Below are 26,787 nucleotides of genomic sequence, written 5' to 3' on the forward strand. Positions count from 1 at the left end.
GATCAATTTCCAAGCTCCTGTCTGTTCACATGCTTGAAAGAAGCACAGGAATGCTAATTATTGTAACTACAAGAAAGAAGTAGTCAGGTTTTATTACTCAGTGTAAAAACCTGACTTTGAGATACTGAATAACAAAAACAGTCTTTATGTTTTGACACTTTTTTTGTCAGGATATTTTAAAAAGTCAAATATATTTGTAGAACTCACCAAAGTTAGGGTTGAAATGTGTATTGAAAGGTAGCTACTAAACAAGTCATACTTATGTTCATGTCCATTAGTATTTCATAATCATACTGTATGGAAATTACTTGATGGTTAACTTCTGTGTGGAGCAGGAAACTAAAAAAGTTTAATTTAACTAAACATATTTGTAATTTGAATAGTCTCATATAAGCAGGGAATCATATATTTGTGTCTTTTTTATTTATTATGATTTTTAATATTTTGTACCATGTTTTTGTCAAACAACTTTCTTCATAAGAATTAGTTCCAGTTTACAACTTCTTTGTTAAACATAATAATGAAAAGTCCTTTTAACAACAAAGAACAGTCAAATTCAAAGGCATAGATCTCAATTCATCAATTATTTTGGCAAACATACAGATTAGTAGAAATGTCATCAAATTTCAATTTGCTTCTCAATTAGTGAATGTACACAAACATATGCCTATATATATATATATAAAATACATATATATATATATGGATATAAGCAAAACAATAGGATTCCCCACAGCTTTTAACATTGATGTACACTTGATGAGTTGTTCTTTGCATTTGTGAAAGGGAAGCGTAGGTAAATTAATTTAGTATTGATACAAAAAAATTCTCTCTTTACTAAGTTTTATAAAAGTCAATGTACAAAATCATTATTTAAAATAAAGAAACTCAAGCATTCCTTCCAACAAATGCCAGTAAATCTCCAGGAAACAGTTATTTCTTCCTCAATGTGACAGACTTCGCAGTAACTTACTGCATCTCTACTTCTGTTCCTTTAGATTTGTTTTTCTTGCTTTTATGCCTTTTCCTAATAAAGAGAAGGAATCATAAATGTCAGATAACAGTGAGAGTTACAACCAATTATTAGTACTGCATTATTCATGGCTTGAAGACCAAAGTGTCGAAATTTCTCTGTCTACTAATTTAGGTACACGGCTTAAGTGTTCACACCACATCCCTATTTGACAATGACACAACCTGTTTAGTTTGAATATATTAAAAATCTCTAATGGTGCATGGAGGAACTTGACAAAATATGCTAAAATGCCCTAAAAGTGGAATGAAAGGGAATATCAAATTAACATATTAACTTACTTTAACTCATTTCCAGACAATTAAGAGTGCACTTACCTCCAGGTTTTTTTTTGTTATATAGAACCCTGTTAAATTGCCTAATTCCTGTTTGATTGTACCTGTGAATGACTACGTGAAAGACCATCCATACCAATCTTTTGAAAAGAGATCTACACCTCCCTGAATATGTGCAAGTGAAAAACTGAGTCCTAGAAGCTGGAAATATAATATATTTTAAACTGTTAACGTTGCATTTCTTTTCCTTGGTGGTTTAGATCATATCTAACTCTCATCTCATGCTGGGCCTCCTGCATCATTTTATCTATTACTCCCCTACCCTATTTTTCTTCTAGTAGTATAACATTTACTCCTTCGAATTCTCATCCCCTTGTAATTCAACCATTCATTTTGCACACAGATGGATTAAGTTATTGGGAATGTACAAAATTCCTGCTGAGGTTGCCCTCCATAATTGCCATTTCTAAGATGAATAAGCAATATATATATTTGAACTCCTCAGATATTTACATTTAATAATGTTATTAGGTCTGAATTAGATCAACACACCTCTGAATGACAAATACAGCCACAAAGGCAATGACAACAATGCCAAAGAGACATCCGAACACAATGGCGGCAGTATCACCTGGAAAGAAAAGATTTGGGGAAAGTTATTTCATCCCAATGAGGATCAAATGAAATTACTACAAAAAATGTCACCTTTTGTGTATTGGCAAATATGAAGTTAATATTACAGAAAGGAAAAAGCCAAATAAAACATAGTGTAATGAAGACTCCAATGCAGTCTCAGAGATACCATTTTAAGATGGACGTAAAAAGTCTCAAGGGCACAATGTTGAAGCAGAGCAGATGTATTCTCCCAGATAACCTGCCTAACATTTATACCTTAACCAACATCACAAAGACCATAAAAACATTTTTATCACATTGCAGGTCTTTGATTGCATAATTTCTACATTATTACAGCAAGTAAACATCAAAACTATTTAATTGGCTGTGGATTACTGTGTGATGTCTTTACATAGTGAACAGCATTATAGAGCTGCAAATCATTATTTATGGGAAGCAGAAATCTGGTGTTAATTTACACAGCATTTTTCTTTATTAGAGGAATGCCTTAAGAAAGATAAGCCATCCTTATGCTTTGTTAGAAACATCATTTAAAAATGACAAGAATAAGATAATCATATGTGTAAGACATTGAGCCTTGCCTCATCATCAGAATACCTCAGTTCTATTCCTGTGCAAGTAGTTGGGAATGTATCACAATCACTTGAACTTTGGTGAGCTCTGCTAATAGGCTACCTTGCTATTTAAAACGAAACATTTTGCCATTAAAGTGCCAGAGAAATATCAGATATTTACCAGAAATGGAAACAAGCAAGGAATATTATTTACACAAAGGACCATCCATATTAATGTTACTCTTAGTGACATATAATAGTCTGGATGAGAAACACAATTAGGAAAGGCATAAGTTTGCACTGCATAAAGCATAGGAACATAGAACACAACTACGCAATTCAGCAATTCGAGTTTACTCCCCCATTAAGATAGATCATCAGTAGTTCTCAATTCAAGGCAATTTATCACTTTTGCATATATCCCTGATAGTCTTCCTCAATAAAACTCTATCGACATCAGGAATGAAAATGAGTTATTTCACTTGGTCTTGGAAATGGTTTGGGTGTTTCACAATATCTTGCAAAAGCAGTGGTGAACTTGCATAGAAGCCTATGATTTTAGACACATTATAATCAAATAAAATCTGAGAAAATAATTTTGTTTATAAAACACTTTAATTTAACTTCCTTTCTGGATATCTTGCCCATTACTGAAGTCCCACTGGCAGAGCTGAAAGTAGGGAGTGACCATTCCTGGCAGGCAGTGGGACAGGGAAGTAACTGGTGCTTTAATTTTGGAACAGTTATAAAAATTACATTTTGTTGAAGTTTTTCATCTGGCATTAATCAGGATAGTTTACTAGAAATGTTCATGTAAAAGGAGAACAAACACATTCTGTATAAGAAAGGAGTGCTAATTAGTTAGCGAGTGATCTCTTATTAGTAGTTGCCAAAGAGAATACACCAGTTAGATAATGACTGACAGTTAGTCACCAAAACTTGCTTAAATTTAAACCAGGCAGATTTACTGTGGGTGGTCGAGGCATTGTCCTGAGAAATGAACCAGAGAATGGTATCACCTGTTTTATTGAATTGAAAAAGGTCCAGTTGTGGATACACGGTCTATTTAATCTGAAAATAACAAGGCTCTGTCTATTAATATATAAAGCTTCCAGTACATGTAAGTGCACCACACTGTGAGCTTGACTGCCAATTTTAATTTGGTTGTCAGCGTCATTACTCACACACTCAAAGTTATTTAACAAGTGCAGAACACGTTGAGTTTTGTTATAATAAGTGGATTGGGTATGGTCAGCACCTTGCTTGCTGTGGGCAGATGAAAGGAAATCCTGTCTGATCTGATCTGACCTGCCAGCTTTTGGGATGTTCAACTTACAGACCATCGTGACACTGACCCGGAAATCCATACCCCATGTTATCCATTTGTGTGATAAGCAGAGCACCTTTTGATCAGATAGCAGTGGCAAAGGGTGAATTGCAAACAGAATGAGACCTTTCAAAATTCAAAAGCAATTTTTTTTGTGGTTCAAGTAACAATACCTTCATCTCTTTGCTGAACGTCACCTTCTTCTTCAGCATCGACGTTGAATCGTCCTTGCCCTCTGGTAGCTACATTAAAAAGAGTACAAATTTAAATAAACCTATGCATTCACTTTCTTCATTTGTACGCTTCTTCTAGATTCCCTGTCAGTTTTGGTTTTGTTGACTTGTAGGTGTCATGGACATTGGGAACCATTTTTCCTGTGAGGCCCTAGAAGAGTCTGTGAACAGGCTGCCCAACTGTGGAAGACATCACTGAGCTGACAGTGACCTCACCGTGTCCGATACTTGCAGACCTGTGCACATTCATATTTATCTGCACATTCATGTGTACCATGGCACACACGTTGGACTGAGGTTTGTGCTTGTGATGAGAGATCTGAAGGCAGCCACAAAGCTGAGGTTTGGTGTCATTTTGGCCATTTCCAGAATGGCTTGAACACAGCTTAAGGTTGTCATGCAACTAATTTGCACTCCTCAGGGCTGCCTTCCTTTTAAAGGAATAAAACAAAAAGGTAACATTTCAGCACAGTGGGCATGGGGTCCTCACCGTCCCAGCTAATTTCACATCCACTGCCACAACCCAGCTGGCACTCCAGATGGCATATTCCAGTCTAAGGATAAATGCTGCCCTCCCAACCAATTAAATTCCATCCGGGGAAGGCCAGCATTCCCAAATGCAGATGGGTTTCTATGGCATTAGTCAGGTGGGGTGAGGGGGGGGGGGGCACAATAACTGTCCATGGCCTGAGCCCTCAGAGATGTCAATAGCCTAGGCCCCATGTGGTGGTTGGCCTGGAACCTATCGTAGCTTCATTGGACAGGCCTCAGGAACAACAGAATAACGAACTCCATCTGCTGTTCTCATGAAAATGTCTCCATTTAACGCTGCCAGCAGCGCCCTTGTGATGCAATGGTAGTGTCCCTACCTCTGGGCTCAAGAGGTTTGTGTTTGTTCCCCCCTATACTGGTGGTCAACATTTGCTCTAAACCGTGAGCCTATGTAACTGCTCCAAGATTCGGCATATGCCGATCAATGAGGTGACACATTGACCTCCATTTTTGGAAGTCAGTGCCGGGTACAGACCACGGTGGTCTGTGCACTGGGGGAAAGAAAAGATTTAGAGGGAATATTGCCAGTGTAGTGTCATGACATCTCCAAGCAGATTGATTTAAAATTCATTAAAACTGCCTATAGCTCCTGAGCAAAATGCACCTTTACATCTGCTCACCAACATCAGTGGCCTCTGGAGTATCTCACAAGTTGGCAGTCCTATACCCTTGAGAATGACCCACGGTGCAGGTAAAAGAAATCTGCACACTTGCTGAACAAATTTTCAGCTCAGCCTTGAGACTCTAGTGCATCCTGCAGTGCGAGATGGTCCACAAAGGCCCAGGAATCAAACTATTATGGCAGGTATCTTCAAGAGACCCCTCCACTCAACCCCAGTCTGTTCAAGTGCAGATAAATGCTCAAGAAGAATGGGGAAAGAATGAGCTCAGGCTCTGGGACTCATTCTTGCATCAACATCTCATTGTACTAGTAACTCCAGGTTCAGACCTATTGTGTCCAGTGGAGAATCCCTGAGGGAACATAATGGACAGAGGGAAGGAGATTTACTCGACTGTTCCCTGTCCTTTCTTTTTCTCCTTTGATTCTAGGAGCTAGTGATTCCTGAGGAGAGGAAAACCAAACTGATTTCTGAAATCAGCATACATCTCAAACAGTAAGCTATAGAGACATCTAGTGGCTTTCATTTAGAAAAGGTATTATAAAAACGCATCAGTTGCAAATTGCACATTATTATGATTCGGAGATGCCGGTGTTGGATTGGAGTGTACTAAGTTAAAAATCACACAACACTAGGTTACAGTCCAATAGGTTTGTGTGATTTTTAACTTTATATTATTGGGTAACATAAGATAAATTCTATCAAACAATACATAATCTCTCAATTTAAAGTAATCAATTGTATGTTGCACCTTAAACAAATTGTCCAAAACTGTTTCAAGTTTTAGATTAAATTTACAGAAAATAGGGAAGCTACCTTGTTCAGTGGTTCTTGAATTTTAGCCGTTCTTATAAGATGAGAACGTAAGAACCAGGAGCAGGCATAGGCCATTTGGCCCATTGTGTCTGCTACCTCATTCAGAAGATCATGGCTGATCTTTCCATGGACTCTGCTCCATTTACCCGCCCACTCACCATGACCCTTAATTCAAAAATCTATCTAGTAGATAAGGATTTCTCATGCAGAAAGGGAAGAAAATCATGAGTTATTGGGTTTGGTCTTAGAAATAGTGGTTTGGTCTTAGAAATAGATTGGGGATTTCGCAAAATCCCACGAACGCAGAAATGAGAGCACATAGAACTTAGGATAATTTCTGTAGCCTTTTTGAAGAAAATGTATATTTTGAGTGAATAAAATCTGAGAAGACTTACTTGATTGTAAATTTAATTTAATTTCCTTTAATTGAATTTCCTTTCTGGATACCTTGCCCGACTGAAGTCCCGCTGGCAGAGCTGAAAGTAGGGAGTGGCGTTCCCCTGGCAGACAGTGGGACAGGGAAGCCTCATCCTGACACTGAGGTCAGGGAAGTGCCAGTTTTGGGGTCAGGCAGGTAGGCCCCCCATTGTTCTGGGGAAGGTCATTAATTACCAGCCGCATGCTTGCTGCGGAGCAGCCATTGTTACTGGAAGAGTCTTCATGGACTGTGGAGAGTGGACCCTCCCCCACCCCAACCCTCAGTGCTCACTCCAGCTTCCAGTCTTCAGTGAACAACCTCCATAAGTGGTAGCAGGATCACTCTATCGTGGGGTAAAATGCCCACAAAGAGGGAGGAGTAGTTATCATTGGCTACCCAAGTGGCTCATTCCAGTTCCTGATGGGCTGCCACTTTTCCTATAGCTAAAGAACCTCCTCACCCCCCTTGCCTGCCCCTCAAGAGCTGGTCAAACTTTGGCTCTTTGTGCTCTGTATGAAATCAATTTTACCTCATGGTGGAAATTAATTACATTTAGACAGCTTTAGGGAGACACCAAGCCTCTGGGACTGGTCAGGTCATGCACTCCTCCCAGCCACCGTTCACACATTGACAGTCTGTGTGAAAGACAACAAGTGGGGATAACAACGATGAGGACATTGAGGGGAAAGCTATGAGACAAATACTGCTGGCCTTGCACAACCACCTATATGAGGTATTGACCAGTTATCAGAAGGTTTCAGCACTGTGGGTCAGGTGTCTATGTCTACCCTCCATGATATCAATGCACTCCTCTATCGTGGATAGTGAGGCCCACTCCAGAACCTGTATGCGGCCACCCTCACAACAGCAGTCCCCACTGCTACATATTGCAGCTTGCACTGGAAGATCAGATGACTGCCATGCAGACCCCAGTCCCACAATGGAGAGATTGGCAGATTGAATTGATAAAGGGTTTTGAAAGGGCCAGTTATCATCTACAATCTACTCTCCTGCAAATCAGTCAAAGTGTTAAGGCTACCTCCAAATGAATGGCAAATTCAGAACAGCATCTTCTTGCTTCTCTTAGGATGATATAAATGATTTGGATGTGAATATAGGAGGTATGGTTTCCAGATGACACCAAAATTGAAGGTGTAGTGGATAGTGAAAATGTTTATCTCAGAGTGCAACAGGGTCTTAACCAAATGTGCTTAAAAATGTGTTGCTGGAAAAGCGCAGCAGGTCAGGCAGCATCAAAGGAGAAGGAGAATCGACGTTTCGGGCATAAGCCCTTCTTCTTATGCCCGAAACGTCAATTCTCCTTCTCCTTTAATGCTGCCTGACCTGCTGCACTTTTCCAGCAACACATTTTTCAGCTCTGATCCCCAGCATCTGCAGTCGTCACCTTCTCTTAACCAAATGGGCCAATGGGCCAAGGAGTGGCTGATGGAGTGTAATTTAAATAAATGTAAGGTTTTGCATTTTGGTAAGGCAAACCAGGGTAGGACTGATACACTTAATGGTAGGTCCCTGGGGACCTAGAGGTGCAGTTGCATAGTTCCTTGAAAGTGGAGTCGCAGGTAAACAGGGTAGTGAAGAAGGCGATTGGACTGCTTGCCTTCATTGCTCACAACATTGAGTAAGGGAGTTGGGATGTCACGTTGCGGCTGTTCAGGAATTGGTGAAGCCACTTTTAGAATACTGTGTACTGTTCTGGTCACTTTCCTATAGGAAGGATGTTGTTACACCTGAGAGAAAAAAAATTTTCAAGGATGTTGCCAGGACTGGAGAGTTTGAGCTATCGGGAAAAGCTGAATAGGCTGAACAGTCAGAATCTGAGGGGTTATCTTACAAAGATTTATAAAATCATGAGGGACGTGAATAAGGCGAATGGCCAAAATCTTTTTCCTGGGTTGAGAGGGCTTGGGGAGCGTCCACAACTAGAGGGCCTAGGTTTAAGGTGTGAAGGGAAAGATTTAAAAAGGACCTGAGGGATAACTTTTCCACAGAGGATGGTGTGTTGTATGGAACGAACTGCCAGAAGAAGTAGTGGAGACTGGTACAATTACAACATTTAAGAGGTATCAGAATAGGAAGGATTTAGAGAGATACAGGCCGAATGATGGCAAATGAGACTCGGTCAGATTGGGATGTCTGGATGGTGTGGATGAGTTGGACCGAAGAGTCTGTTTCCATACTGTATGACTCAATGACTCTATAAGTACTTCCACTGGTCCTCAGGTGAGAGTTATAGCTGTAAAGATTATAATGGGCTACTGTAATTTTCTGAAAATACCATACATTACTCAAAGTGCATTTATAAAAATATCTACCCTCAGCACTCACAGCAAATTGAGTTGTACTGCTGGTGTTTAAACAATGTATAGACATAAACACATAAAAATAATTGAATCTGGATGTAAGTTTGCTCACTGAGCTGGAAGGTTCATTTTCAGACGTTTCGTCACCATATCGTCAGTGAGCCTCCAGTGTTACCTATTATGATGACAAAGTGTCTGAAAATGAACCTTCCAGCTCAGCAAGCCAACTTACATCCAGAACCTGAGCTTCAAATCTTCTCAAAACCCACTAACACTTATGGGTTCAATACATTAAAACATGAAAATGGGAAACCAACACCATAATTAAATCTGCTGCAACAAGTTTGAAAATGGAACACTTCAGTAGTTTGTAGAAACATGAAAAGAGGAATCTTTACCACATAGTTTCCGACAACTTTTCTTGTCATCAAATTGGTTTCCATTCCCATGGCATCCACTGAAGAGGAACGAATCACAGTTGTTGATGGTTGGATCGTAGTACCACCTAAGGATGTTGGCACGGCAATCCCCTCGTTCTTTTTGCAGATTGCACACTGCGTCTGACAAGGAAGTGAACCACATTCCAATTTAATGATTGGAAGACACAGCTCCATCACATCCTTTCCCCGTATTTATTTTACTATCCCATGAGAAATAGTTTAGTCATCAGGCCTTAAAAGAGACAGAGAATAGTGGATTGGAAAAATGGTGGTTGAAGCTGTCACTAGAATCCCCGTCAGGGTGTGGGAGACAGCGGCTTTGGGAGATGTAAAATGGCTGACAGTAAATGGGTAGCCCAGCCTGCCAAATTTTCTTATTTTTATCTAATATATTCTAAAGTGTTAATAATCTGCTAGGTAATTGTGGTCAGGGGGAGGTCACCCCATGACGGAGCTGAAGCCTGAGGTGGAGGTGGGGAGCTTTGTGTTCGAATAGGAAGGTACGGGTGCAGATGCTGCTCCCTCCTCTCTGATTAAATCCAGAATGGGAAAGCTTATGGACAGCTTTCCTCCCCAGGTACCAACTGAAGTCCTTAGGTTGGAATGAATGCCTACTCATGGCCCTTATCCCTCCACTCTTAATGTTCAACTAGTGGTGGGTGGTTTCCAAAAAACTGCAGTCTTGTTTTTACCTAGTGGTGGGTGGTGGCTGGGGTTTTCACTATGATGGGAGATCAACAAACAAACTCTAACAGGTTTGCTTGGGGTTTTCTCAGGTGGGCAGCCTTGCTGCAAGGCGCTCTCTACCTGATCAAAGGACATGTTACTGGAAAGGAACAAAACCACTGAGAGTAACCCTTGTGCCCTTTCACCTGACCACCCCTTCCTGTGGACTCTGACCTCTACCCTGCTGTACAAACAATTCACCAACAACAGCGATCCCACTGATTAGCATGCTGTTCTCACATGGGCGGGAGTTTGGCTCTCATCTTGGAAGTACAGCACTTAAGATGTTCCTGGGTGAGCTGGGAGAGGTGGCGGCAGGGTTCTTGTTTGCTAACTGGGGGCTTAACCCCCCTGTTTAGATGGTTTCACATGCTCAGCAAGTTCCTCCAGCTTTGGTGGTAGGTCTGTCAGCACTCCTCCCCTTTCATTACATTTCGTCATGCTGTCTGATATGGGGAGTGTTACTTGAGCTGGCTGGGACCAGGATCCCATCAATAGTGTTTCTCAAAAATTAATCATTACATTTTGAAAATATATTTCTTGTTTTAATTCGGTCCAATCATTTATATCTATCTTGCAAACCATAAATAAAACAACACAAGTTTCTCACCTTCATATATTTTGATATGTCATCAAATATTGGTAAGATACAAATAAAAATAATTAAATACTTCAATATTATGAAATTATTCTGGCTGAAATATCTTAAAAATTGTACACGTTTGAAAAAAAAAGGTTGTCCAAAATGGATGTTGTTGCCTCATACCTATTTCTTAATATGTGAACTTATAAAGTCAGCAAAGCTAAATTTAAATAAATACTTAGTGATGTCTGCTTATAAAGAACTTACCTCCTTCTGGAAACTTTTCAGAATAAGTACCAGAGCAGGTTTTCAAACAGTATGTCTCATTTGAAAATCTGTTATTGTTGCCTCCTTTTCCACTGTAGACAAACGGTTGGCAAAGGTCAGCAACTGAATCATAGAACCATTGAATGGTCTTTAATTTCGAATCTGTCGGCTCTCCTTGCTGCATAGGTTCCTGGCAGGCTTCATCTATGGTGAAGGAAAACAGGATATGTTTAGAAGCTGTTAGATATACATGGTTATAAATTAACAATAACTGAGAGAAAGAATTTGCAATTAATTAATGCACCATTGTGCTTTCAAACACAGAATTGGATTTAATTTTTCTCTAGTTTCCTTGACAAGCACAGCATTTCCTATTCAAACCCCTGCACCCTCAACCACGTGCCTCCAGACTGCTGTCCACCCAATCCCATGTCAACTGATATTGTAAATGATGTTCCCTTCAGGCTCTGCATCTCTCTCTCTCTCACTCACAAGATGTCCGGTCCTGCACCATCTCCTCAAAAGAAATACTTGAACCCAACTTACTACAGCCCCAGCTTCAACCTCTCCACTGCCTTACAATACATTGTTGGCCATCAGCTCACAGCTGAACCTCTCCACAATCACCCTATTTAAAACATTCCAATCAGGTTCCTCCTGTAGAATCAAAACAATCCAAGCCACAGTCTCAAATGAATTATCCAGTCCATTTGCTCTCAAACTTCACAACATTTAAGGAATCTTACCAATATCCACCAATATCAGTCATCCACTGTCCACTTTTAATTTACCACCCAATCATATCCAAAGGCAAAAAGCTTCCCTAATAATGGCTTCTAACACTACTCTGGCATTGTCAGTACAACATTTAATTCCCTATTCAATCTCAACTACATTGACATTACTTGACAAAAGCATCTTCAGAGACAAGGGCAGATTCCACCAACAGATTAATGACTCTTGGATCTACCTTTTCACAAGTTTTTTTTCTATTAATTTAATGTTATTAAACTTCTTACATGATACCAATTTGTAAATTCATTTTAATTTCCTGCAGCTAAATATAGGGATGACTGAAGCCAATATCTTTCACATGTTTTATGTCCTTATCACCAACTTCAGCACCCTCTTTGGTCACTGATTGTAATGAACCAGACTATTCACAACCCAGTTTTGGGCAGTGGTAAGTTCACTTTCTGACCCCATATCCATGCCATTACAAGATTCACCAATATAAAATTGTTTGTCATTACCCCTGACTTGGGCCCTTTTTCACTAAAAATCTTAGCAGTGTCCGTTTGATCTCCAGACCCAACCATCCCAGTGGTCTGCTACCTGGTCTCTTAATACTTCAAGCTTCAGAAACTTCATCTCCTCTGAAATTCTGATGCCTATACCCTATCCTGTGCAACTGCTGCCTCTACATACCAAATTTAAAATTCTCATCCATTCATGGACATAATGCTCCTCATCTCCATAAACACCTCCAGGTGTACAACTCTCCCCTAAAAATCTGTCAATTCTGACACTTGGCTGTTGTGTATTCCTCCTCTTTGCTCCAACATTGTTGGCCTGCTTTAAGTTACCTCATCCCTGTGCTTTTTAACATCTCTTCAAAATCCTGCCTCATTTTTCCTTGTCCACTACTTTGCCTTGTGCCCCATGAATCATGTTTCTATGTGTATGAAAATTATATAAAAGTATATCATAAATGTATATTTAGGTTGTTGACAACTTAAAGAAGAAACATTTTTTACTGAACGAGAGGAACTACAAATAAAAAAATTTCCCAAGGAACTTTGTTGCTGAGTTGCAAATTGCGGAGTATGTATCAAATATCCTGTTTATTATCCATGCTCCAGAAGATCTGAATTATATTGGTATATCTAAACCATGAAGCTGACTGTTCTTGTTTTATTTGTCATACAGACGTAGAGCTAAACTCATCCCATAATCCCATCTGAAAATGCCAATGAGAGGTAATCTTTTTTAGGTTCCAACTGGGAAAACATTACTACATCCAGTCTTATAGTAAAAGTCTGTATTGTGTTAAAGGAAGCTTGCTTTTAAGACTGAATTGGACATCCAGCCTTTGTGTCACTAATGCACTATGGCTACTGTATGAACAATCTATTGGCTGCTCTGTGCCAAGTCAGCAAGGTCTATGCTCTGTGATTTCCATAATTGAAAAGGACAGAGAAGAAACACAATCATTTTCACATTTCTCTTTGCTAAAAACCATCCTAACAAAACCAGTATTCTTTCACCTTTCACTCAATATGCTTGTATTTCCATCTCACACATTTGTGAGAGTGCCATAAGTATGAGAACTGCTTTGTTCATGAAGTTAGCACCCTGCTCTTTCACAGTGTGAGTCAGGCAGCTGAGAGTTAAAGCCCTATGCTCAAGACTTGAGCATAAAACCAAGGTTAACATTTCACAAAACCATAAAAAACAGAAAGTGTTTTCCCATCAAGCCTGCTCTGCCAGTTAATAGGATTATGGCTAATCAACATTCCTCACTTCCACTTTCTTGCCTTTTCCCAGTAATCCTTGATTCCCTTACAGATCAAGAATCTATCTCTGCCTGAACTATTTGTGAGGAATCTACACTCACAGCTCTCTGTGGCAAGCGTTCCAAATTTCCAATTTCAGTGCAGTACTGATGGAGTGCTGAAGACTGAGAGGTGTTGTTGTTCAGATGATGTGTCAAACCTAGTCTGCTCTCTCAAATGGGCAGAACCTATTGCACGTTTTGAAGATGAAGTCTATCTGTTATCCAGACCAATATATATCCTTCAAGCAACAACATTAAAACAAGTCAACTGAAACATCATCACTTTGATCTGTGTGGAATCTTGCTGTGCTGTCTCGCCTTCTACATTACAACAGGGAATAGATTTCAAATGTTCTGATTTCTGAGGAAGGGTCATTAGACCCGAAATGTTAACTCTTTCTCTCCACAGTTGCTGCCAGACCTTCTGAGTCTTTTTTTCCAGCAATTTCTATTTTTGTCTACATTTCAAATGTGTTTAATTGACTTTCACAAAATTTGAAATACTTTTGAGTTCTTAAAAGCTGCTATATAAATGCAAGTCTTTCTTTTCTCTTTCCTCCTGTTTGCTGTGACAATTAGGAATGGGCATTGAATATGACCATATACATCTTTCTCCTATTCCCATGAATGCAGAAAATAAATTCTCTTTTTCAGATTGTTCTAAATTTTCACGCTGGGAAATTTTACTGAATTAATTCAGTCTAATTCCATTCCCTGGTTGCCAAGCAACCTCATTTATAAGCATTTGTGATCCCAGAGTTTCACATGATGGAAGTATTAATGTTAAATATTAGGATTCAGAATAATTTACATAGCTCATCAGAGACACTCAGATAATTAAACGATAACTCTGAGTATGTATTGGCACCGTATGTGAACTCTGACATTTATTTAACTGTTATTATTGCTACTTTAATTTATCTTTTGGGGAGAAAACAGCTTATTGTAGTGAACTGTTTCATCAAAGACAATTTTTTTTTGACATCAAGTCCCTCTTTCCCTTTTTCTTTGAAGGTGCAGAATCTCATGTTGGAGTGGAATTCCACAGATGTTTAACATACGAGGAACGGCTGAGGATCCTGGGATTGTATTCATTGGAGTTTAGAAGGTTAAGGGGAGATCTAATAGAAACTTACAAGGTAACACATGGCTTAGAAAGGGTGGACGCTAAGAAATTGTTTCCGTTAGGCGAGGAGACTAGGACCCGTGGGCACAGCCTGAGAATTAGAGGGGGTCAATTCAGAACAGAAATGCGGAGACATTTCTTCAGCCAGAGAGTGGTGGGCCTGTGGAATTCATTGCCGCAGAGTGCAGTGGAGGCTGGGACGCTAAATATCTTCAAGGCAGTGATTGATAAATTCTTGATGTCACAAGGAATTAAGGGCTACGGGGAGAATGCTGGTAAGTGGAGTTGAAACGCCCATTAGCCATGATTAAATGGCGGAGTGGACTCGATGGGCCGAATAGCCTTACTTCTGCTCCTATGTCTTATGGTCTTATGGTCTTATGTCAAATATCCTGTACCTTGCAAAGCAGCTGCTCTTCATGAGTGAATGCAGATCAAGCAAGTTGTTTTATGTTATTGACTGAATGTGGGTGTAACTGCCAAAGATAACATTTAACACTCATATCACATGGTTTCACCAACCATTTCACCAAATGGTTGCATGGTGTTTTGTAAACATGAGCTGAAATATACTACCTATTGATTCATGAGGAAGGGAAAACCTCCAGATCACCTGATTTTGTAAAGTCATAGACTTGTGGAGATACAATAGTGGTAAAAGAAACATTGTACATAACTATACAAATATATAAGCAAACCAAAAGTAGGGAAAGGTATGTATTGGACTGAAAGGGTTAATACTAGGGGCTATCATAAATACTGCCCATTGCAATGAGGTCTTATGGACTTGTGGTCCTGCTCAACATCCATCATATCAAAGTAACCTGCAGCCAGTTGCTAACATGCAAAAGACTATATCTAGTTCACTACTTACTCCATGAATAAGACCAGGAAGTAGTTTTCCTCTACCACAATAAACCCCAAACACACCCTTTAGTTTCCTGCACTTAAACACAATGGTGGAAACAACCTTCAACAGGATCAGCAGCCTATAGAGAATAATGAGCTAGAATACCCATACAACAACGCTCAACTGATATGCAGAAAATATTCACTGGTGATTGGTCAGAATGGTCGACAGCTTCATTTTGCCTTTCTGAGCCCATGTATGTTGAAACTAATTATGGTGACCCACAACATATGCAGTTAAATCATTAAAGTTAGTGATGGAACTGGGATATTTTCTGGCCCCTGTAGTTTAATTACAAATTGAGAGATGAAATTGCTAAAAATGAATCTGGAAAGTTCTTGATTCTTTACCTGTGCTCAGTAACATTTCCTAAACTGAGATGACAGTTGGTATCACCTTTTCCAGTAATCTGATCCACCATGTGCCCTGCTCAAAGATATGGACATCAGCTAAGGATATAGTTGAGCTTGAGAGTGCTGATCACCCTCTGAATCCTTTGCTCAGCTCTAACTGGAGCAAGAAGAAATAATACCAAGGTGAGAATTATACAATCCCTACAGTGTGGAAACAGGCCCTTTGGCCCTACAAGTCCATACTGACCCCCCGACAAGTAACCCACCCAGACCCATTCTCCTCACCTATTACGCTACATTTACTGCTAACCAATGCACCTAACTTACACATCCCTGAACACTGTAGGCAATTTAGTATGGCCGCTTCACCCAAACTACATATCTTTGGCTTGTGGGAGGAAACCGGAGCGCCCGGAAGAGACCCACACAGACACAGGGAGAATGTGAAAACTCCACACAGACAATCACCTGAGCTGGGAATCGAACCTGGGTCGCTGGTCCCATGAGTCAGCAGTGCTAACCACTGAGCGACTGTGCCATCCCCAACGGTGGGGAATGTCTTTACAAATAGATTTGAATTAAGGAGCACATTTCACAATTCATAATAAAGCAGTATGTTGATTATTAGGAATTAAGCAGATGTATCATTTTCAGAGTTCAGGCATAAAACAAATTAACTAAATGTTAAAAACAATGACACCAAAGGCCATAGAATGCAGGGAAAGGGTATATGTTATTTTTATAAGACTAAGCAAGTAAGTGTGACCCTAAACCAGATTGCTTTGACTCCATTTGAGCTAATGACAGGATGGGCTATCCAGCTTCCAGAGGGAACAGCTAAAAGCAGTGAAAATGCGGGATCATTGAGAGATCGCATTTGATGGTACATGGTAGAGTTGTGTGAAAAGTTAAAGCAGCTGCAATCCAAGGTAAGGCAGCAGCAGGAGATAGCAGACCAGAAAGGAGTGAAGGAAGCATGGAGATAGGAGAAAAAGTTATGGTGAAGACGTTCCCTGAGATGCCCAGGTTATAATCCAACAGGTTTATTTGGAAGCACTAGCTTTCAGAGCGCTGCTCCTTAATAAACCCAAGATAGCAGGAACCATATGAGTGGAAAATGATGAGTGAGACCAGTGTATATCCAGATAGAAAATTACAGTTTGTATATGTCAGTGGGAAGCAAGTAGCTGTTTGCTTCGTTATTTTGTTCCAGACAAATCCTCAAAGCAATGGCAGCCAAGAAGCCAGCAGCAGCAGTAATCACTCTCCTGACAATAACAGCAACATGGGACACACAGCCACTGTGAACATCAATAAAACCCACATCTATGCGTAGCTATCTAAGGGAGGGTGTGAAGGATGGCTATGGGAACTGAGCGTATAGATTTCCAGCGGAATCATTACCAGGCATCATTGTATTCTCTCTTCAGAAAAGAATGGTGAGAACGATCTAACGGGGATTATGATGTGGAGGAGGCGGTGTTGGACTGAGGTGGACAAAGTTAAAAATCACACAACACCAAGTTATAGTCCAACAGGTTTATTAAGTAGCAGCGCTCTGAAAGCTAGTGCTTCCAAATAAACCTGTTGGACTATAACCTGGTGTTGTGTGATTTTTAACAGGAATTACATTGCCCTGAGCTTGTATCACAGTCTGCTTGCCCAATACAGGACACAACTGCCTGAACTGGACCTTTCCCCCCTTGCCCATTCAGCCCTGATGGAGTGGTGCTGGCTCCTGGAAACCTGTGGCATCTGTTGCCAGCCTGAGTCATGGGGCCCTCCTCTGGGCTAGGTCAACATGATCTAAAGAAACAATATGGATGAGAATGCTGGAGGGTGCAGTGAGAAGTAAATTCGCAGGTGACACAAAGGTTAGTTGGGTGGTTGACAGTGAGGAAGAAGGTCTCTGGTTACAGGAAGATATAGAAATAGCTTGGTCAGATGGGCAGATCAGTGACAGGTGGAATTTAACCCTGATAAAGGTGAGGTGGTGTGGAAGCAACAAGAAAAGGAAGTACTCAATAAATGACAGGAACAGAGGGATTTTGGGGTGCGTGTCCACAGATTCCTGAAGTTGGCAGGACAGGGTAGTTAAGAAGGCTTACAGGACATTTCAGAGCCATGTCAGGTACCTGAGAGCAAAAAGATCAGTCTTTGTTTCCTCACTTGTACCTTTATCATCTCCTTTAGACTTGCACATATTTCCATTTGTCAATGAATCTCTCTTGTCTACCGCTGTATGACAAACTTTATTCCTCACTCCCATTCCCCTTTGGCTGCTTCTATATCTGCTGAAAACGTGTTCCGCTTTACCATCTTTCCATCTTCATGAAAGCTCTTGATACCTTGATACATTGATTTGAATTTTACTAGCCCCATATGGACCATATTTTGCAGCAGTTGGAGGCAGGGAAGCGGGAGTGGCCTTGAATCATCTTGCCAACTTGTACCTGTTTCCATATGCTTTTCCCAAATGTGGCAATGGTTACTCACCTGGCAGGTAGCTGATATGAGTATAGTCTGTCAGTGACATTTTTTCAAATGATACATTTGTTTCCCCCCACCATGTTAGCTGCCCAGCAACTCACTGGTGGTTGCAAACTAGAGGGAACAGGATCAGCGTTGTATGATTTTGCAGATTAATGTAAATATAAGCGGAAAGGTCGCAAGCAGTATATCCATAGGCATTTGGAGCTGTTTGGCCTGTCCACTGATCTCCAGAACATTTCTAACTGCTATTTATAGGATACTGATTATATCTTCTAATCTAATCTAATCTAGAACTTCCATTTTATAATGCCAGTCACTTTCTGCCTACCTGAGGAGAGCTCATTATTCCCAGTCAGGTTGCCAAATAACCTGCCCTTTTTCTCCTCTGAATTTGATTTGATTTGATTTATTATTTGAATTGTTTTATTATTATTGTCCTAAGTACAGTGAAAAGTTTTGGTTTGTGTGCAGGACAGGCAGGTCATACCATACAAAGATCATAGGGTGATTGAATACAAAGTGGGGAATACAAAGCTACAGCTGCAAAGAAGGTGCACAAAAAGCAAGACCAATATTAGATTTTTAAAAAGGCATGAATGAGATGCAGCCAGCACTGGTTTGGCCAACATTACTTGACATCTTTAATTGCCCAGTGAGCAGTTAAGAGACACCCACATTACTGTGGGTCTGAAGTCACATATCGGCCAGTCTAGGTAAGAATGGCACATTTCCTTCAGACATTAGTGAAGCAGATGGATCTTTATAATAATCAACAGTTATTACATGGATGCCATTAGGCTGGCTTTATATTCCATTTCAAATTGAATTTAAGTTTCACCATCTACCACAGTACAATTGGAACCCAAAACCTAACCCACATTTACTTCAGGTTCTGAATTGTTAGACAAATAACATTACCACTATGCCGCCACCTTCTACATCACAAGTGCTGCACCTCATCACCAAGGAATGGTGAATGCAGAGGTGGCTCACAAATTGGTAACAGTCATAAAAATAAATTGGAAGTTGCAGCCCCAAAGCACAGAAATGATCCCAATGTCAGGTTACCAATGTGCATTGGTAAAAATCAGATCATTAATACTAGTTTGCTTTCTCCACAGCTGCTGCCAGAATATTACAGGTTGCACTTACTCTTTTTAAAATCAGATTTCTGGCATCTGCAGGTTTTTTTTGTTTTTGTATTAAATTAAACATTTGAATCTCATTGTTAATCACCAAAATAAGCATAAGCCTACAGTTTGGTTCAAACAAACTAAATCTCTCAAATCCCAGCTTGACCCATGAACAAATGTGCCTTTTATACAGTTATACTTGTCGGAAATACAATGTATTAATTTGGGGCAAAGCAAATATTTCTTCTGGAGAATTACTCCATTTTTCATATTCTGTTGACTTATTTCCATAATGGAGAAACTTCAGTTCTATACACGTTTGAAGAAAAGGTAATCTGTGTAAATTTCAATGTGTATGCTAGTATGAAAAGCTAAAAGATTCTCTCAAAGTGATATCCATTTAAATGTTAAAAGGTTAAATTACTTGATATAAAGTACACCTGCAAATTGTGGAATTGAATTTAGAGTCATAGAGATGTACAACATGGAAACAGACCCTTTGGTCCAACCTGTCCATGCCAACCAGATATTCCAACCCAATGTAGTCCCGCCTGCCAGCACCCAGCCCATATCCCTCCAAACCCTTCCTATTCATATACCCATCCAAATGCCTCTTAAATGTTGCAATTGTACCAGCCTTCACCACATCCTCTGGCAGCTCATTCCATACACGTACCACTCTCTGCATGAAAAAGTTTCCCCTTATGTCTCTTTTATATCTTTCCCCTCTCACCCTAAACCTATGCCCTCTAGTTCTAGACTCCCAGACCCCAGGGAAAAGACTTTGTCTATTTATCCTATCCATGCCACTTATAATTTTGTAAACCTCTATAAGGTCACCCCTCAGCCTCCGACGCTCCAGGGAAAACAGCTCCAGCCTGTTCAGCCTCTCCCTGTAGCTCAAATCCTCCAACCCTGGCAACATCCTTGTAAATCTTATCTGAACCCTTTGAAGTTTCACAACATCCTTCCGATAGGAAGGAGACCAGAATTGCACGCAATATTCCAACAGTGGCCTAACCAATGTCCTGTACAGCCACAACATGACTTCCTAACTCCTGTACTTAATACTCTGAGCAATAAAGGAAAGCATACCAAAAGCCTTCTTCACTATCCTATCTACCTGCTACTCCACTTTCAAAGAGTTATGAACCTGCTCTCCAAGGTCTCTTTGTTCAACAACACTCACTAGGACTTGAGTTCTAAACAAAAATGTCGCTTTACAGAATCTAGTCTAAATATTGAAACTTCTCAGTGTCCAGTGATTTTAATAACTAATCACATCACGAAAGTTATTTGAGAATTTTTTAAATTAAGAACCTTTGTAACAGACATAAGCTGATCACACAGTGGATCTACTCCATTATATTTGTTTTCCCCACTGAAAATAATGTTGCACATTCAAAATTCACCCTGTTTGTGGCAGTATTTAGCTTTCATTTCCTGCTACACACAAGACTTAGAGCTTGTGGGATTTGTTTTACACATTCTTCAGCTTCAGTGTAACACAGAAGCTAATTAAATGATGTAGAATTCAAAGTTTGTGAGAAGATTTGAAGCTCGGGTGCTCGTTGTTGTGGTTCTGTTCACCGCGTTGGGAATTTGTGTTGCAGACGTTTCGTCCCCTGTCAAGGTGACATCCTCAGTACTTGGGAGCCTCCTGTGAAGCACTTCTGTGCCGGAAGAAAGATCACAGGAGCGCTTCACAGGAGGCTCCCAAGCACTGAGGATGTCACCTAGACAGGGGATGAAACGTCTGCAACACAAATTCCCAGCTCAGCAAAAAGAACCACAACAATGATGTAGAATGATAAGACACAGAATTTCAGAAAGGATTAAAATTGATAGTCAACAAAAGTTTCACTGTAAAAGCAATGAGAAGACTATCAAACCATTTAAATATTATTTTCTCGGTGATGATAAATACTCATTACTGTATTTCAACCATTACATGAACATTTTTAGTTGTGACAGTCGTACTCTTTAATCTCCTGTTTCCCCCTCTCCTTTTCTGTCTCATTTCAGCTCTGACCACATGAATAGTAGGCACGTCCCTCAAAATATCCGCTAATTGTATCATAAGATTAGGTGAAAAATGTACATAAGAACAGTCTGGTGTGGCTCAGCCAACATATCCTCTACCTCCTTCTCTCTAATGAAGACACTGGGTTGCCTAATTCACCCTAATTCCCCCAACTCCTCCAGCTCACTTCCCAGCCACAAAACAGTCTTGAAATGTGAACAGTGAAAGACTATTTGAAGGACTGTGATTTAGAATTCTATGGTGAAGATTGACACATTTAAAAGCATGACCACAGTAGTGAGGGAAAAGGTTAAAAGAAAAGCTATTTAAACAGATGCTCAGTTGAGGAATGGAACGTTTTTGACACGGAAAAGCACATTGCTTTGTTTAGGAAAATGTTGAAGAAATGCTTGACGTAGAGGTGAATGCATGACCTCAGGTGCTGGGAGGGCATTGCCATGGGACTGTTTTTTGATCACTCCGGTAATGAGCTGGCATAGATAAGACTGGCTAATTAACCTTCAGCTTTGCTACAAACCTCTACAGTGAAGGAACACAGGAGTGAACTGCATCTTATAATTCTACATCACTTCATTAGCTTCTGTGTTACACTGAAGCTGAAAGAAATTGCAAGGAAATCTGATTGTTTGTATTGGAATTGTGCATGTAACAGGTGGTTAGGATCTGAAATACAGTGTCTGTGGGCTTGTTAGAGGCAGGTTCAGATGTGACTTTCAAAAGGGAATTGAATAAATGTCTGAAGAGAAAAAGAATTGTTGTGCTATGAATAATGGTGACAGTGTTGTACCCACTCCCCAAAATCCATTGACTGACCATTTAAGGGCTTTAGTTGGTGACAGGCAAAGAAAATTTCTAATGGACCTTCACATTAGTGGTGGGGTGGCACGAAGGGTACAAGAATCTCTCCAGGGCAAACTTGCTCAATAATTTCCCTCTGTCGCCACCTTCAGGAGGGAGAAAATGTATTTTATGTGTTTATTATTTAAGTTAAAAGAACAAAGAACAGTACAATACAGCACAGAACAGGCCCTTCAGCCCACCAAGCATACGCAAACATATGACGCCTTTCTAAACTAAAATCCTTTTTCTTCCACACAGGCTGTATCCCTCTATTTCCTAGGCGGAAGTGGGTACTGCAGATGCTGGAAATTAGAGTCAAGATTAGAGTGATGCTGGAAAAGCACAGCAGGTCAGGCAGCATCCGAGGAGCAGGAAAATTGACATTTCAGGCAAAAGCCCTTCATCAGCCCTCCCTCTATTTCCTGCCCACTCATGTAATTGTCAGGATTCCTCTTAAACATTGCTGTTGTATCTGCTTCTACCAGCAAGTCTGGCGGCCAATTCCAGGTACTTAGCACCCTCTGTGTAAAAATCTTCCCTTTTATATATTCTTTAAACTTCCCCCCCTTTTACTGCAAATCTATGTCCCTTAGTAATTGGCATTTCTGCTCTGGGAAAAATGGCTCTGACTATCTATTCTGTTCATGCCTTTCTGTAAATTTCTGTCAGGATGTTCCTCAGCATCTGATGAGCAAGTGAAAACAAAACCAAGTTTGTCCAATCTCTCCTCATTGCTCATACCCTGTAAAGCAGGCAACATCCTGGTCAATCATTTCTGTAGCCTCTCCAAAGCCTTCATATCCTCCTGCTAGTGTGGCAACCAGAGCTGTACACAACATTCCAAATGTTGCCAATTTAAAGTTCTATACAGCTGCAACATGACTTAACATTTTTTATACTCAATTCCTCAACTAAGGAAGGCAAGTCCATACTTTTCAAAATGTGAGTAAATCCTGTATCTAAGAATCTTCTCCAATAATTTCCCGACCAAATACATTATTTTCTGTAATTTCCTGAATTATTCCTGTTGCCCTTCTTAAACAAATGTTGGCTATTCTCCAGTGTTCTAAGATCTCTTCTGGGATGAAAAAAGATCCAAAGATTTCATATAAGGCCTCAGCAATTTCCTCCCTTGCCTCCCTCAGTATTCTGGATTAGACCCCATCAGCTTCTGACGACTTGTCTACTTTAATGCTTTTCAAAACATCCAACACTGTTTTTTTTATATTGATATGCCTCAGAAGATCAACATTACCCCTCTCTAGACTCGCCATGTCATTCTCCTTGGTGAATACTGATGCGATATGTTCATTAAGAACCTCACTCACTCCCTCCAGCTCCATGCATAAATTCCCTCCTCTGTCCTTGAAGGTTTAATTGAAAATTCTAAATTTCTGAGGGACTACATGATGGACAAAGCCCTAATGTGCAGTGTCAAGAAGAGGTGAGGATTTTAAACTCAAGACTTTGCAAGATGGAAGGCCATGTAAATCAGCAGGAATAGGCTGATTCGTTTCATTGATTAACCATGTGAATAGATAAAATCCAGATAAGAGTGAGGGGTGGGACCCACTGAGTTGTTTTTACAAAGGTTCACAGTGACATGAAAGGCTGAATGACCTTCTTCCGTGCTCTCCCCACTCTGTGATTCTATGACCATGATTTTCCCTTTTTCAGCCCAAGTTTGGGAGTGGGTGTGTTAGGTGCCATTGACCTGCCCCAACCGCTGAGAAAGCGGGCAGGATTGTGCACCAAGCAGCTTGTTAAGAGCTGACTCTAGAGAGCTCTGCTGAACTGCTTGATCTATCACAGATCTTGGCAGTCGAGCCCAATCCCCGAAATGTAACTTAGTGCACACAACAGGATTTGAGGCTGAGCTCAGGTTTCAGTAGAATGGAAGATGGGACCCTGGTCAGCATAATATTGGAATTGTCAAGTGTAAAGCTAACAAAAACATTCAGTAACAGTTGAGCTGAAGCGTAAGTGGAGTTCAGTAAGATTACAGAGGTCAATGGAAAGGGTGTGTGACCAGATAGAGATTATTCAGATTCTCCAGCCTAGAAAGATTTATTTTTCACTATTCACTCCAGCCAAACCATTCATAATATTTCACAGTTTACATAATCTCTACTTAACCTGTCAGTGAAGGCGAAAGCAATCTTTCACTTTCTATATCCATAGAAGTTAAACTCCTTTCAAACACCAAACAGCCTTGTACCATAATACTTTGTCTAGGTGTCTGAGAATTGTACAATTCGCTAAGGAAAGGTTAATTACTACATATCACTTTGTTTTTATTGACACAGCTGTAAGTTTAATTGCAACTTATTTTGTGATTTAACATATGCTTTGGCTTTATTTTGAAAAGGTGAGATTTAGTATCATATAAAGTAAGAGAAAGGCTTGCTTAACATTTTCACAACCCCAGGATTTGGCAAGGCCCTTTTAAACTATTGGAGAACATTTGATGTGTCGTGACTCATTTGATGCAGGATTCACACATAGAAAGTTCAGCAAGGAGAAGACACCAGGTAATTTCTTTTAAACCTATTGATTTTATTTACTAAATTATTAGCACAAATATTTATTTTGTGAGAGATGGAAAACAGAATCACACAATATGCCCTTAGGCCCTCTTCAAAGGCACAAATACCATTGCCAAAGTTGGTTTCTTACACATGGTGAGCATGCAGCCATTATTATATATTTGCTTTACTTCCTTGAAGGACATGCATTTTTCACCTTCATAGAGATATCACCTTCAGCTTAAGAATAATTCAAAGTATATAGTATATGCGATCTTATACCCTTTATATGAATACAATATTAAGAACTTATTATTAAATTCTGAATAATTTTGGACTCAATTATATTCGTAGGGTCTACTCGGTAAATTTGTTGAGTAAAGCTGAAGAATCATGACTGAAATGGTAACTTACATACAGCATAACAATTTAAACTGAAAATGTAAGAATCTTTACGCAGTTGTGCTATTGCTCTAACTTAGCTGAATCCATAAACAATAAAAAGCACATTTTACTTACTTCCATTCACTGCTTTGCTCAAATTTAACACAGTAAGACAGATTCCCAAACAGAAAGCTATCCTCCTCATCTTTGCTGGAATTTCAGCTGGAGCACCAATTGGTAAAACCTTACGCTGGAGTGTGTGTTCAATAGTGTAACGCACCCACAAATACTTGCACAAAATTTGCTAGTTGCCCTTAGCCTATCGACTTTATAACATATTTTATGATTTAATGGCAGTTTCAACAATACCAACCTTTTGGACTCTCTAACAATAAAAATGACGCAGCCAGATAGTAACCAGGCAACCAGTTTGGTGTCAGGCACAAATTGAATTTTTAACCCTTCTTATATTCTACACATGTGACCAAATCTGTTGCACCATTGTCCACTGAAATACACACCATGGGTATTTGAAACAGTCCCAAGGCCAGTATGAATTCCTGGTGATGATAGGAAAAAGACCATCGCTGAATTATTGGTTTTGACATCATGTTGTCTGCACTACAGCAGTGAGCTGGTTTCAGTACACTCTTTTAGTGTGCCATTAGTCATCTCATGACAAGCACAATTTAAGTTCAACACCTAAAGGTACAGTTTCTTATAATTATTTTATTAGTTTCGCAAGATCACACCACATTTGGGATGAAGGCAGGCCTTCCATGCTACATTAATGCAGCTGTGCCAAGCAACCCAACACTCCACCCACTGCTGTATCTATTTCTTCCATAAACATTTTTGTCTCCACTGTTTTCCCAATAATTACAGTCCCTCTGTTGTTAATTCTTCACCTCCTGACGAGCTTCTTGAATTCATTCCTCAGCTTGCCTCCTTTAGTTTGAAACAGTATCCATTCATTCTCATTCAAGGTAGCATTCTAGCATCCGTTTTCCAATCCCCCAATTGCCACCAGGGTTACTATAAGGGCATTATTCAGACACTTTTTATTCAGGTCGAAAATTTTTTTCTTTCAATCGTTGGGGAAAGTAAGAAACTTCACAGAAAAGTTTTCTTCATCATTTTTCAATTAGTGGCTCAATGTTTAGCACTGCTGCCTCACAGCGCCAGGGACCTGGGTTCAGTTCCTGCCTCGGACAACTGTCTGTGTGGAGTTTGCACATTCTCCCCGTGTCTGTGTGTGTTTCCTCCGGATGCTCTGGTTTCCTCCCACAATCACAAAGATGTGCAAGTTAGGCCATGTGAATTGGCCATGCTAAATTGCCCATCATGTTAGGTAGATTAGTCAGGGGTGAATGTAGGGGAATGGGTCTGGGTGGGTTGCTCTTCGGAGTGTCGGTGTGAACTTGTTGGGCCGAAGGGCCTGTTTCCACACTGTAGGGAATCTAATCTAGATAATCATTGGTCATAATTTTCAAATTTCATCTGCACTTACTTCTGGAGATGCAGAAGCAATATTTCAGTTATTGAGTTGAGATTTGAATCATAGAACTGCATAAACTGGTCATTCAGCCTATTCAGTTAGGAGTTGCCTTTTAGTGAGAGC

At 40.0% G+C, this 26,787-nt stretch overlaps 1 protein-coding gene across 1 annotated transcript; it reads right to left on the minus strand.

The window, feature by feature from the left end:
* Window positions 1–401: 401 nt before the first annotated feature.
* Window positions 402–25,459, minus strand: LOC140482528 (inter-alpha-trypsin inhibitor-like). Its single transcript, XM_072580084.1, has 6 exons — window positions 25,302–25,459; window positions 10,802–11,005; window positions 9,184–9,345; window positions 3,999–4,067; window positions 1,861–1,939; window positions 402–1,027 (listed from the first exon to the last, which is right to left on the minus strand). The coding sequence occupies exons 1-6, from the start codon at window positions 25,369–25,371 to the stop codon at window positions 970–972; spliced, it is 642 nt and encodes a 213-aa protein (XP_072436185.1). The 5' UTR covers window positions 25,372–25,459; the 3' UTR covers window positions 402–969.
* Window positions 25,460–26,787: the final 1,328 nt, after the last annotated feature.

The sequence above is a fragment of the Chiloscyllium punctatum genome, chromosome 1 (assembly GCF_047496795.1).
Source record: "Chiloscyllium punctatum isolate Juve2018m chromosome 1, sChiPun1.3, whole genome shotgun sequence".
NCBI lineage: Eukaryota > Metazoa > Chordata > Chondrichthyes > Orectolobiformes > Hemiscylliidae > Chiloscyllium > Chiloscyllium punctatum.